The 14,623-nt window shown below is 37.9% G+C and overlaps 1 protein-coding gene across 1 annotated transcript in view; it reads left to right on the forward strand.

The window, feature by feature from the left end:
• cep162 (centrosomal protein 162) overlaps positions 1-14,623 on the forward strand; it is a 67,845-nt gene that overhangs the window by 15,115 nt on the left and 38,107 nt on the right. The window contains exons 2-5 of the mRNA XM_037980338.1: positions 3,186-3,283; positions 5,426-5,561; positions 9,045-9,179; positions 11,555-11,732. Coding sequence (XP_037836266.1) covers positions 3,224-3,283; positions 5,426-5,561; positions 9,045-9,179; positions 11,555-11,732 — 509 coding nt within the window. The 5' untranslated portion in view covers positions 3,186-3,223. The remainder of the gene's footprint in view (positions 1-3,185; positions 3,284-5,425; positions 5,562-9,044; positions 9,180-11,554; positions 11,733-14,623) is intronic.

The following is a 14,623-nucleotide window of genomic DNA, read 5'->3' on the forward strand; positions in this document are numbered from 1 at the left end:
AAGGGGTCTTTGGGCTGCACTTCGTCTGGCCCCTCACCTAGGACCTGTCTGCCTTGGGTGACCCTACTAGGGGCATGAAGCCCCTGACAGCATAGCTCCTAGGATCATTGGGACACTCAAACCCCTCCACCACGATAAGGTGGCAGCCCAGGGAGAGGATGCTTGACTCCTTAGAGTGTAAATTAGATTTTTGGCTTTGACTTTGGATAACTCGAAAGACAGATAGCCCCCTTCACAATATGTCTCACATATTACAAAACTGAAATCCCTAATGGACAAATTTCATATTGTTGATGTCTGGAGGGAAATATTCCCTCATGTTAAGTCTTTTACATGGAGTAATAGAATGGGAACAAAACAGTCCCGCATTGATTTTTTGTTACTGTCCAATTCCATTGATAAAGATAATGTTACAGTTAATATTCTCTCCACACCCTTAACTGATCACAGAGCGATTTATATAAAAATAAAAATTCTCCCAACTCAACCTTCACTCTGTAGATTCTCTTATTGGAAGCTAAATAACTCACTGCTTGAGCATAATGTAGTCATAACTGAGATCAATAGATTGTATAGCTATTATTGGAATAAAGCTAAGGTAGAGAACTCTTATAGTACTAATTGCGAGCTTTTCAAGTATGCAGCAGGAAAGTTCTTTAGAAGCTATGGTAGGTACATTGCTAAGGTTAGAAAAATTGAAGAACAGGAAATAATCTCTAAAATAGCATTGTTTTATCAAAGGTCGCCTGGTAACATCTCACAGGACGACAGAATAGCTTTTTTGGATTTACAGAATAAACTTGATGCGTTTATCAGATCTAGAAGAGGTGGCTAGAAGAAGCAGAACAAAACTCAGCTTACTTATTTAGATTGGAAAAATACCATGCAAAGCACAGCTCTATCCAACACTTAAATATTAATGATGTTATCACTGCTGATGCCAAATCGGTTGCTAACTTTTGCTGTGCTTTCTATAGGAATCTATATAGCTCTAATTGTGATAAAGAAGCTACAGCTCACTATCTAAATTCACCTAATTTAAAATCAATCAGTCCAAGTGACAAAATATATTGTGATTCCCCCCTCACTTTGAAGGAAATGCTTGATGCTATTAACTCGCTCAAAAACAAATCTCCTGGAACAGATGGAATACCTTCTGAATTCTATAAATGTTTTGCAGAATAGTTAGCTCCGTTTTTATTATAAGTTTTCATAGAAAGTATTGAAATAAATTAACTCCCTCCGACACTATCTCAAGGCATCATCACTCTCATTCCAAAACCAAATAAGGACATTCTTTACATTGATAATTGGAGGCCCATTTGCCTTCTCAATAATGACTACAAGATACTTGCCATAATATTTGCAAAAAGACATAAAGATATTTTTGATTCAATTATTGACGAAACACAATCTGGTTTTATGAGAAACTGTCACATTTCAAATAACAGACTCTCCAGGATTTCGCGATGTTGTGATCGCAACTATTAACGCAAAATCAAGCAAACCCTGCGAAATTGCAACTTTTTGCATTGCAACTTTGTCCAAAACACCACAACTTTCCCGCAACTTTAACCCAATATTTATTGTTTCTAAAGTGATTCGCCACCGTTTCTGCGGTCTAGTGTCTTCTTTGTGGGTTTGTTAGTGTGGAATACAAAATAACCCCAAATAACTCACGAAGAAGACATGACGTCACATCCTGTTAACATCAGAATGCTGGGAGCGTGCAGGAGCAGCGACCGAAGCGAAAATGTGCGCTAAAGCTTCACATTTGCCCACAAAGATTTTAGCAAAGGACCGTGCAAAACACCGCAGTGAAGTTAGTTTTAAGTTGGATATTGGATATTCGCGCTCCGGCCAGCTGTCCCTAAGTGAACCACCGCTCGTGAGAGAAGGGGCCGGCAGAGAACGGCTGGCCGACATTAGCGTTCCTGTTTTGGGTCAGCCGTGAGCTAGACGCCGCTAACTCCGCAGAGCGCGAATATCCAATAACCAACTTAAAACTAACTTCACTGCGGTCGCAAACCATTTTCCTAGCCAGCTGCACGAGAGTGGGGGAAAGCTGTTTTGCACGTCCTGCAGTGTAATCATTGAACATAAACGTATTGACAAACACTTTGTGTCTGCAAAACGTGTGAGGAGAGCTGCAGACGAGGGACAATCTAGAAATGGTCATGAATGTCAGTTTATAAGCTATCAAAGTTCTCAAATAAAGCACCTTTTGATAATGTCAATGTTTGTTGGTAATTATCTTACAAAACTAGTAAGTATTTTTGGTTTATATATTGAAATTTATGTTTTTTTATTGATTTTAGTAAAAAAAAAAATCGCAACTTTTAGAAAAATGCCCTGCGAAATCAGGCATTTTAGCCTGCAACAATCACAAAAAATGCCCGCGAAATCCTGGAGGGACTGTTAAATTGCCTTTCAAGATGAAATGTCTGTTCTTGGTGTTGGATTTTATCAAATAAATTTCCCCCAAAAATGCGACTTCTACTCCAGTGCCACTTATAGACCGGAAAATACAGTACATCTTTGGGGGCCCAAATCCTATTGGGGGGTCAAACCCTGCCTTTCCCCCCTAATTTGACCAACTCTGTTAATAAACTTGTTGGACAGACACATTCAGAAGTCACAAGGTTGAATTACAAAAACACATTTACTAGCAAACCACCCTCCTTGTTAGTGAGGAGGCTTTAAGATAGCAGGTCAGATATCATCATACTTGATTGTTGTTGTTTTTTTTTAATCTAATCTGAAGTGTAAAGTGTAACACACAGGAGATGTGTCAAACAGAAAGTTTGATAAACTCTAGAAAGTTTTCTGTTATTTAAAGCAACACAGAACTAAATAACATCTCCCAGTGTGAAAGTTCAAAATAAATAAAATGTGAAACAATCAAACTTCTCAGCTAGCTGAATGCTAGAGTGAGAAAATAAAGCTCATAAAGCTGTATATTTATACAGCTTGCTTACCACAGTACTTTTCAAAGTGACAATTGCATGACACATTTACTTGCCATACATGCACTTACTGCCTCCCTCCACTGCAGCTGTCAGTGATCAGCAGCACAGTAACCCCCCCCCCTCAAAAAAAAAAAAATGAAGGTAGGGAAACACGGACACATAATAAGTTAAATTTAATGGCGTTTTAATTTTTTGGTTGTTTGTGTTTTTTTGTAGTTGTGTTGTGTGCCTTCGGCTGATGGAACGTCATTACAATGTCTCACAAGCTGACCAAGGAAGAGCTAGATGCACAGTTTGAGGAGTTCCTTAAAGAGGTAACATCAAACTACATCAGCTGTTCGATTCTGAAGTTAGCGTAACACATTCATTGACAAAAACAGGTCATCATCTATACCAAGAGGTGGAAATAAAAGGACATCTTTAAAGGTCATGTGACTGTATTACAAGGATTACATTATTAGATCAAATTAGAGGAATCACATTTCCTGAGCAGACTGCTGCAGTTTTTTTAAACCTGAATCTGAGTTGTAAAAGTAAAAACAAGAGAAACGGGTTAAAAGCAAAAGAATACAATATAAATGTAGCAAAATGCTAGATAAAAGTAGCCAAAGGATAGCTAGAAGCTAAAAGTAGCAAAAGGCTATTTAAGATAAATGTGGCAAAAGATTAGCTCAAAGTAGCATATTGTAACCTAAAGTAACAAAAGGCTAGCTAAAAGTTGAATTTAGTAAAAGGCTAGCTAAAAAATAAAAGTAGCAGAAAAGTAGCTAAAAGCTAAATGTAGCATAAGACAAAACAGATCAAGTATGCTGAAGCAGATTTCAAAGAGGACAATTTTTTAAAAGAATTGAAGAGATCTCAATGTATGTTTATGGGGGAAATATTTATAAATCCATGCATCCACTTATTTTCTTTACCTGCTTGTTCTGTTTGGGGTCCGGTGGAGCTGGTGCCTGTCTCCAGCAATCACTGTGAGAGATGGGGTACACCCTGGACAAGTGACAAGTCTATCACAGGGACACACACAGACAAACTAGACATCATGCTCTTACTTACATTGAGTTGTCAATGAACCTAGCGTGCATATTTTTGGTCTGTGGGAGGGAACCCATGCGTACACAGGGAGAACATGCAAACTCCACACTGGAGCTTATTAAATATTTTAAAGATAATGAAAGTTACTAAATTCATACCTTCCATTTTCTAAAGTGCACATGTCATGGGGTTCTATAATGTTTGGCTCACAACACAATGATCATGTCTTGGTGTGTGACCTGAAAATGTATGAATGTGGATTCCCTTGCGTTAGTGATGGGCAAATGAAGCTTTTCTGAACCACTGAAGCTTGCTTTGGAAAAGGGTTCATTATTCAAAGCTTTCCAACACAGTCCTCGTTGGCGCTATCTTGTGGCAAAAAGTATGAAGAACATAGAGGTACTTCAAGTAAACAACTCAAATGACAATTGTAAAAGATCAGCACATTCTAAATATAATAATAATAATAATAATAATAATAATAATAATAGAAGCAGCAATGGTTGAAATTTATTTGGTGCTTTTCAAAGCAATATCACAAACAACAAGTTGTTTTACATGATCTGCTTAAAACTCACCTGATTGGTCAAAATCCGTTCAAAATATTCCCAAATGGCAGAATGTCCTCTCTTCCTCACTGGTTCCGTCTTTCACTATTTCGCTGGTTCGTTATTTCGCACTACTTCCTCTCTAAAACACACCACAAATCCCACCAATAATTCATGTTCTTTTAAACCTTTTGAATCAGGCACTAAAGCAGTGACGTAACTTGAACACTTTCAGCCGTCATTGATCACGTGACTTTTGCCAAACGAATCACACTCCTACACAGAGCTTCTGTAACACTGTGTTGTTTTTAGCAATACATGCGCCGGAGCTTCAGCTTCAATTTGCCCATCACTACTTTACATACCCATTGGTTTGCACTTTTTTGAGCATTAAATGCTCCAGCAACTGCTTGATAACACTATTTCTCTGCTTGTGATTCCTTCACTTATGCCCTCTGGTACCCGTTGTAGATGTTTGTGCTCCTTACATATTGAATTATATACTCATAGCAGGTTTATGTTTGGACCAAATTACGTTTTTGTTTCCTTCTGGGTGCTGAACTGTTTTTCTCAGTGAGCATTTATCAGTTGCAAGTAGTCCATGGCATGAAAATAATTTTCCTCAACCTTGAAAACCTTTGCATTACTGTGGAAAAAGAGCTTTTTTGCTCCATCACACAGAGCTGAAGTAAACTACAAGTTAAATAAATGGTACCATTTTTTTTTCCTTATTAGTTTCTTAGTACTGTCAGTGGTCTTGTCAAATCTGAGTTTCTAACACTCCTGCTAGGAGAGAAGTAAGCCTGTGACAGTTTGATTTGAGCTGTGTTCTCCTGAAAGCATCTGTTTGGTTTGAACTGGTGTCTCTGACAGTCTGTTTCAGATGACTCTGTGGATTTGGGCAGCTCTGACAAACCTTCCCAAGATAAAACCAGCCACAAATTAAATCAGAAACCAACAATATCATTGTTGCAGGATGACGAGCATGGCAGTGAGGCAACAGCAGAAGGTAAGAATGTGTGACATCACACAAAATGGACATATTTTGATAAAATCTCCAAATATCATCACACTTAATTGTGTAAAATCCATCAAATATATCAAAAAGCAAGTTCAGTCATGTAGAGTCCAACTTTCTGTGTTTCTACTGTGAAGGATGTCTGAGCTGGAAACCTCTGAACAGTGCTGGGTTTTACCACTCACTTCAACTAAACACCATTGCAGTCTGGGAGTACTTTTTTCTCCAGTTTTTTGTAGATGCTTGGAATGGAAGAAAAAACAGGCAAACAGTAACTAGAGAAAATTTATTTCCTGTAAAAATGCAGTGAGTGCTGAAATTTGTTGAAGAAAATGAAACTGAGTTGTTTAAATTAAGATAAGCAGAACAAAAGCTAAAATTAAAAAGTAGCTAAATGCTAAAATGAGCAAAACTTAGCTAAAAGGCATAATTAGTAAAACTGTAGCTAAAAACTAAAGTAAACAAAACTGTAGCTAAATGTAGCAAAGCTATAGCTGAAAGTTAAAGTTTTCAAAACAATAGCTAAAAACTAGAAAGTTCCTGGAGAAACTTTGACGGGGCCTGCCACGGTGTGCGTCCGAGCTGAACCAAGATGGCTCCAAGAGCTGATCAGTTGCAGACAGGAATCATAAAGTGCTGATCCTTGAGAGGAGAGGATTCCAACTCTGAAGTTTGATCTGTCTACTGTAAACGGTTGCAGACTTGGAGCTCATGGACTGTTCTGACCTTGACCTTTGACCTTGTGACCTTGAACTACTTAGCATGGATCCCTGACCCATGAGGGGTCTAGCTGTGATGTTTGACCTTCCTACGTTACATGATTGCAGAGTTAGAGCACGCACAAATTTGCTCTGAAATTTTTACACTGCTAGCTTTGGTGGCCATCTTATTATTTAACTTTGCACTCAGTATGCAATAGGCCTCTGTCTCAGCTACTGCCTTGCTAAATTTCAGCTCCATATGTCTAAAAATGACTGAGTTAAAGCTGTTAAAGCCGCATTGAGGGTAACGGAAGAAGAATAAATAATAATAATAATATTAATGATAAAGAGACNCTTATTCGGTGTAGAGTAATAGAGGCCTGCATGCATTGCATGAGGCAGGACAATGCCTTAAAGAGACCTTATTCGGTGTAGAGTAATAGAGGCCTGCATGCATTGCATGAGGCAGTACAATGCCTATGCACTGCTAGCAGGCCCCAATAAAAGTAATATAGGAAGACAAAAAGTAAAGTACGCTGAAGCAAATTTCAGTGAGCAATGTTTTTGAAAGGGGTGAAGAGATCTCAATGTATTTCTATAGGGTTTTTTTCTTTTGTAAATAAGGTTAAATAATTCAAAAAATATAAAAGTTACAAATACTAAAAGTCACAGCACCCTATTTCTAGTTGAGCCAAAGCTTTTGATTTAGAAAATGATTAATACAGCGCATGTGTTTCTTGGAGCATTTTCCTTGTGATACCTCATTTCCTTGTAGGTTTCTCAGTAAATCAGACTGGTAGTATATTGAAATTATAGGTTCATATTTAATACCTCTAAACTTTGAAAGTTACCTTTTTGGGATTGAAAAAACTTTTTTCTTGTCCTTGTTGTTGTTTCCTACCTTCTGCGGCAGAGTCAGCTAAACACAGGTTTATTAGGACCAAAAAGCTCAACTTGTTCTAAAGAGTCTCTACAGAGGAGTGTTTGACCACATCCATATGGTGCTAATTTATTGCATGTTTTTTGTCCCCTCCCATCATTGGATGTACATCTATAAATAATTAACCTTTGAAGTCATCCAAAGTTCAAGATGGCTGCCACAGTCAAGTGACCTTAGAAAACACAAAAATGCCTTTAACTAGGTTTTACAGTTATTGAGCTAAAATATGACGTAACAGTAGCTGAGAATCATTTATAATACATAATTCAAGTGCTAATAAATTTTGCAAGATCTCTCAATACTGCATGTAATTTTACATAACAGCATTTTTGAGGTTTGACCAAAACAGCTATAACTCTGTCCTTTCTCAACACAAGATGATTTCAGTGTTTTTCTGTTTTTTTTTCCTGTCCTCTCTAACCCCAGATGGTTGAGAACTCTGGCTTCTTTAGATAGATAACTTTTACTAATTGGCATTTTATAATGTATGTGAAAGGTTTTGTACAGTGTCCTGAGATGACTTTAGTTGTGATTTAGCACTGAATTGAATTGAAGATTTTAGTTTAAAGCTCTGGCATGAAAATGGTGTGCAATATAATTTTTTTTCAAAGATATCTAGCTTTGTGTTTCCTGACTGATTCAAATAACTGAGAAATATATTTGTTGTACTGTTGCAGCAGACAGAAGAGAATCTATTTTTTTTTTGTTTTGTTTTTTCACTTGGAAAAGTAAGGTCTACATGAGTACAGCTCGTATAACCAAGCAGAAGCAAAAGAATAAATCTGTAAATTCACTCCTCAGAAACTCAGTGGATGACTGCATGTTGAATAAAAGACACTGGGTGGCAGAGTGGGCTTCTGAGAAGCAATCAACAGCATGCAAGGAGTTGATACTGAGTTGTTTCTTCAATTCAATTCAAAAATACTTTATTTATCCCAAAGGGAAATTAAATGTTGTTGTAGCTCATAATCCTGGTTTCATTAAAGAGCTGTTATAGATGATGATTACTGTAGGCAGGAAGGATCTCTCTTAGCGGTATATCCCGATGTGTCCTCAGTCCTGGTGTCTTCAAAGAGCTCCACCAGGTGAGCCTCGCTGGCCTCCTGCGGAGCCATGATGGCTGAGCTCTGGAAACACAGGTTAGTCTTGAAGTCCTGGGTGATCTTCCAGACCAGGCGCTGGGAGGGTAACTTCCAGAAGAGCAGCTCGATGGACTTCTGGTAGTAGTGGATCTCCCTGAGAGCCACGGTACCGGGCTTGTAGCGGTGAGGCTTCTTCACTCCACCAGTGGCTGGCGTGCTCCTGCGGGCAGCTTTGGTGGCGAGCTGCTTCCTGGGAGCTTTACCTCCAGTGGATTTATGGGCAGTCTTCTTGGTTCTGGCTATGACTGGACTTCAGGGTTCTCCACGTTTAACACTTGTTGTTATGGTTACGCATCATAACAAAAAGTCCAAAAGCAAAAAAGATTTCAATAAAAATGCTTCCAGCTGCACAGCATTCAATACCAGAGAAAATAATCATCCAAAAAAGTGATTTACATCAAGAAAAAAAGAGTAATAAAGTTTTCAAAAGCAATATCTCAGAATGAATGTAACAGAGCTACTCCAACATGCAGCCACCTTTAGCGGCGCAATTCTAGAACAACAAATGTTGTGAAATGAAATTCAAATGTTATCTGAGCTGTAAAAACACTCAGTGAGAAGGCAGCTTTTATTCTTGGCATAAGAGTAAGAAGTTCTTGTAAAAGCAGTAAAACAGCAGCATTTTCCATTACTGTTTGTTCATACTCATTGGTGTGACCTTCATGCTCATGTTGATCCTTTTTGCGTGCAGCATTATCAGGATCAAGAAAGTCCTTCAAAAAGTCTTTGAGAAAGTTTCAGCCTCTTCAAGAAGAGGAAGAAGAGGAAGCAGGAGGTCCTGGGCTGAAAGCTGCTTTCCTCACCACAAGCAGCACAGACGCAGAAGGTGAGAGCTTAAAGAGCAACGGAAAGGCTTCTCTGAAAGCCAGAGAAACAGAAGGAGAAGAGGAAAGGCAACAGTGTAGGACTGAGGGTAGCAACTCTAAACATAGGGACAATGATAAGCAAAGGTGGAGAGCTGGCTGACATACTGTGAAGGAGTACTTTACTTTTGTAAAGTAATATGCTTTACAAAAAAGTACTTCACATATAAACTTGACATTTCATAATTATTCCAGTAAATACAGTGTAAAAAAGGCTAAGCCTGCTGGTAGGTGGAGCTGGCAGATTGCTGGCCAACCGTGATTTAGTAAAAAAAGAAAATGATTAAAGTTAACAGGAAAGTTGAAAATGTGGCTATTTATTATTTGATTTTGTAAGATATTTGTGTCAGATATTTACACTACTACAGTTTTACAAAACAGCACTTTTGTAATACTTTTTAAAACAAAAATACAATTGAAATAAATACAATATGATTGACAAGCCTAGAACATGGAAAACATTAGAGATGTTACATTTTAATTATTGGTTGGTTAATTAATTTTAGTCAGTGTAATGTATTTATATTATTTACTGTTTACTTTTGATTTTTCGGGCTGCCATCTCAATGCTTGTTCGATAATGGAGCGAGCCAATATTCAGCACATTTTGCCCACACGTCATACAAGGAGCTTCAATGAAGACACCTTCTTTGGTACACAAAGGTGTTGAGAGAATTTCAAGGATTGCTGCTTTTAGTTTAATCTAACCAAGAAGAGCAGTCTTGTCTTTACTGACTTAAACTGAATAAACAAAAAAAAGAGGGGATCCATAAAAATGTTTTCACATACATTACATTGAAATAGGTTTTTGATTAATCTTTGTTTGTTTTTTTTCTTTAAAACATGTCTTTCGCTGTCTTGCGCAGGTCATTCGGTCTCACTCATAGGTCTGTACGTAGAGCTTTTGTCCACTTTGGCGCTTCATATGTCAGTGCGCTCTCCTTGGTCAGCAGATAAATGAATAGAATCCTCGTCTGCGCCACTGCTCCTCTGACTTCGAAAAAAAGGACACAAACGTCTTTTGATCCTTTCTCCTTGACATGTTGCATGTTGTAGTAGGTGTTACCGTGTAAAGAGGTAGAGAAAGGTAGAGGTTTTGGGAGTGCTGGTGGAAAAAAACGTGTATAAAACATGACATATTTTACAATAAACAAGCAAAGCTTAGCCTGGTGGCTGGGGCAGTAAAGCCTGGTGGTCCGCCAGGCTTATAATACACTAATTATTATATATCTAATATTAATTTTATTAAACAACAAATAGGTTATTCAAACAAATAGGTTGTTTCTTTTGCTCCCTTACCATTCACTGTAATTCCAACAGCAAGATATTTTCCATTTCTTTCATTTGAAAAAGCTTTTTTATTCATTCCTTCATTCCATCCACATTTACTCACCAGCATTATGGCTGGTGTGCATGTTATTAGTAAATTTAGAATAACAACTGGTGTATCAGCCGGTCCATACGCTGATGTAGAAAAATAAGACCCACTTATCCATTACTGATTGGCTCCCAGAGATGTCCTCATTAGATGTAACAGAGTAGTCCTGCATACTGTTCCCAGTTAGGTCATGCTGTTCTTTAAGTGATACAGCTTTTCAGTTATGACAAGATCAGCAGCATTATGTTTTACTGATAAACACTCTGATAATCTGAGGTCAGACAGATTCTATTGCTTGGATCTGTCTTATCCCTGGGATGTTTTGCTTGACATTTCTTTTGTATTAAATTGTTTAAAATCAACAAGCTGGTTCTTCCTTATCACTTTGACATGACAAAAGCAGGGTTTCCTTAACGGTCTTGTTTTCACTCTGACAAATTTGACTGTTGATTGTTTACACCTAAAAGATAAAACTCTTCCCTCTCCGCTCCTCATCACTTTTATCTGAAACATGTGCCAGCTAATCAGTATGGATTGAACCACTATGGTCTGTTTCATATGGTACATCTGATCATCAACAAGTCTGAGTGAAAACAGCGTATACATATTAGTTGATAAAAGCTTGTTTCAGCCTTGTAGAGACATTGAATCAAAGTTTTCAAATTTCTAAAGTGACTTATTTTTTAAAATAGGACTTTACGAGCAAATATTAACTACCATATATTAACAGCTGATCCTTAACAATTATATTTGCTGGAATTTAGTCAATAAATGTTTAACTGAGATACAGTAGTAAATGTAATGAGGATGCATTTGATGACCGTGGCATTTTGTTGCAGCTGTTTTAAGCAGTAAGTCTGGTGAAGACAGAAAAAGTATTTCCTCTTCATCCTCCCATTCTGTTTTTCTCCTCAGAAGTTACAGCTGCACTCTTTGTGTTCTCTTTGTGTGTGAGTGTAGAATCAGTGATGGTGGCAGCTGGGAATCCAAGCAGTCTGGGGTTGGACACTCTGGAGGAGGAAGAGGAAAAAGCTAAGTTCTTTGCTCAGCTCGAGGCAGGAGCTTCAGCTACTATAGATTACTCCAAGCTAAACACAGAGTTGGACTCTACCAATTCTAAGATGGCCACTGACCTCAGGTGTGTAGGCAGACTTCAACATGTCCAACACGTCCATTAGCTGGTGGGTTATTTGGTGCTACCTGGGGGGACAGGTTGCAGAACTCACAGCTGTCACAAGTTTTATGTCTTAACTGCATTTAAATGTTTTTGGGGGGCCTAATCGGGATATGTTTTGGGGGCCCTATTTTGCCTAAAATAGAGAGTTAAAGATACTCTAAACCAAATGATGTATGCACTTATAAACCTTTACGTAACATTGTAGAGATGTAACATTTTTACATCTCTGAACATGGTGTGCCATAGTTTACTGCTAACTGAGCACATTCAATAAAACACGCAAAGGTAACTTACTGCATTTGCCTGTTTTAGCTTTTCTTGAGCATGATGTGTCTTTGGAGCTTTAACCCTCTGGAGTCGACGGACATTCCGGTGCGTCCAAATTACATGACCAGATTTATTTTCTGTAGTGGGAAAAATACATCCTTGCAGAGACTTGTGTCAAAAGTGTAGACCTCAAACTATACACCAGTTTTTTTAAATTGTTTTGATATGCCATATAAAACTGGACTTATGACAAATAATATTTTTTTTCTGAAAATGTTATATTTGGAGTCGATGCAGGACATCAAAGCAAGGACGGGTGACAATTCTGAGCTTAATGCCCTGCAAGGATGAAGAACGGGTGACACCCCCCCACCCCACCCCCCCGTACTCTCCCTTCTAAACAAACCATACAACACCTCTTTTCTGAATGAGACACAAAGTTATCTATCAACTGCCAGATAAAATACACAAAGAAGAAGATGAAGGCGCGAAAGTTGTAGGAAGTGACAGCGGAAAACAGAGATAGGAAAACAGTGATGGTAAGTTTTGAGATTTAAGAGATTTGTGACATTTAGTGTGGCTAGATCATATAGTTAGTGTTTAGTGTGGTCAGTTTTTGTTTGTTTCAAAACAATGAGAAGATTTTGTTTGAGATAGAGGAGGGAAACGCAGAGCCAGAGATGGAGGAGGAAAACATGGAGTCAGAGTCTGAGCCAGAGAGTGAGGCTTTTAACGATGAAGTAGACGATCCATCTTTTGTTTGTGAGGAGGAAGAGAGGAAGAGCAGCCTCCGGCTTCCAGTATCACTCAGAGGTCTGCAGATAAGAAGTCACAGCAAGGCACGCCCACCAGGTCCACGCCTCAGATCTGAGCCCTGGAAGACAGAGGAGGATGCCAGAACACCAGAGGTTCAACTAGACACATTTTCCCACGGCAACAGTCCAAAAGACCTTTTAAATTGTTTGTTGCCACTGACACAGTCAGAACAATCTGCAGTAACACCAACAAGAAGGCAGCAAAAAACAAGGGAAAAAATACAAATAGACTGACAGATGTGGAAGATTTATACAAATTTTTTTGGTCTCCTGATATACATGTTGTCAGTGGCACTGCTATGAATCCAGAGTTACTGGAGACAGAATCACATTTTATCTTTGCCCCTTCCAGCCAAAATAATGACGAGACAGATTTGGATAATTCACCTGAATGATCCCGAGCAGGACTGAAAAAAGGGAACAGCAGGCCATCACAACCTGTTTAGAGTCAAGTCTCGTTATGAAGACATTCTCAGCACCTGTCTGGCTTATTACCACCTGAATAGAGAGCTGGCAGTGGATGTAAGGATGGTGGCAATCAGGGAAAAAATTGGAATGACCCAGTATATGAAAGACAAGTGTACAAAATGGGGGACTAAATTTTTTGTGTTCAATGAATCCAGCAGTGGCTACACCATCAAGTTTGGGATTTACACTGGGAAAACGTTTACTTCATCTGAACATGGAGTGTCTAATGATGGAGTCCTGAGCCTATTTCAGCCAGCCTGTCTTGGAACTGGGTACCACATTTACATGGGCAATTTTTACACAAGCCCACAACAAGAGGACTACCACTTCTCCTTCTGTCAGGCCTGTGATGTGCCCCTCTGCCTTGTTTTGGACAGAAACTGTTTCGTTGAGTGGCACAAATGAATTGTGTAATTTTATTGTGACACAGCACTGATTTGTACAAAAAAACAACAAGAAACAATGTTTGCATTGTTATATAAATAATGTATATAAATTTTTTGTTTGTTAAATTTTTACATATGTTTATGAAATTTACCTTTTTTATATTTGCATTCCAAGTTATAAAAATGGTTTGTTATAAATGTCTGTGGTTTTCACAGTAAAATACAACGTTTTTCCCACTTGAATGTTTTTTGTGCGATTTTTAGTCAAGTCAATTCAGGTTTATTTGTATTGCATATTTCAGCAACAAGGCAGTTCAAAGTGCTTTACATCATAAAAAGAGAAAATTAAAAAGTCATAAAAACAAGTGGCATAAAAAGGAAGGTAAAAAACTGAAAATGTTGGACTGCAGACTGAAATGAATGATGTTTCAGTTATTTTTTTAAAACGGTCAAACGCAACTCTAAACAAATGAGTTTTTAACCTCTATCAGTTCGAAACTGGAGAGTGTGGAGAAATTTAGCTGGTGATTAGAGCTTTTCTGCCATATGACCTTCTTCTCAAATAGCATTTTTTAATTGAAAAGGTTCTAAATTGTATGTGGAAATTGCACATCTAATAGAGTTCATTTAAACAATTAAATTTGTTTATTTAAGTAATTTCAGATTTTAACAGTGACCTAATTTATATCCTATATGCAGATATTTTTGAAAATATATATAAAAAGCTGATGTTTAATCAGTCTGATCACTGATTGAAAAATTATAAACAATAACTCATATGTGGACCACTCATTTAATAAACCAAACCTTAAACAATGAACTTTGTTGTAGCCTCAGTTTTTTTGCACAGTGACATTCTATTTATCCCCTTCTATATTTGTATCAGGCAGACAATTTAACTTATGGCTCCTCCTCA

This window comes from Kryptolebias marmoratus, linkage group LG16 (genome assembly GCF_001649575.2).
Source record: "Kryptolebias marmoratus isolate JLee-2015 linkage group LG16, ASM164957v2, whole genome shotgun sequence".
NCBI classification, from domain to species: Eukaryota; Metazoa; Chordata; class Actinopteri; order Cyprinodontiformes; family Rivulidae; genus Kryptolebias; species Kryptolebias marmoratus.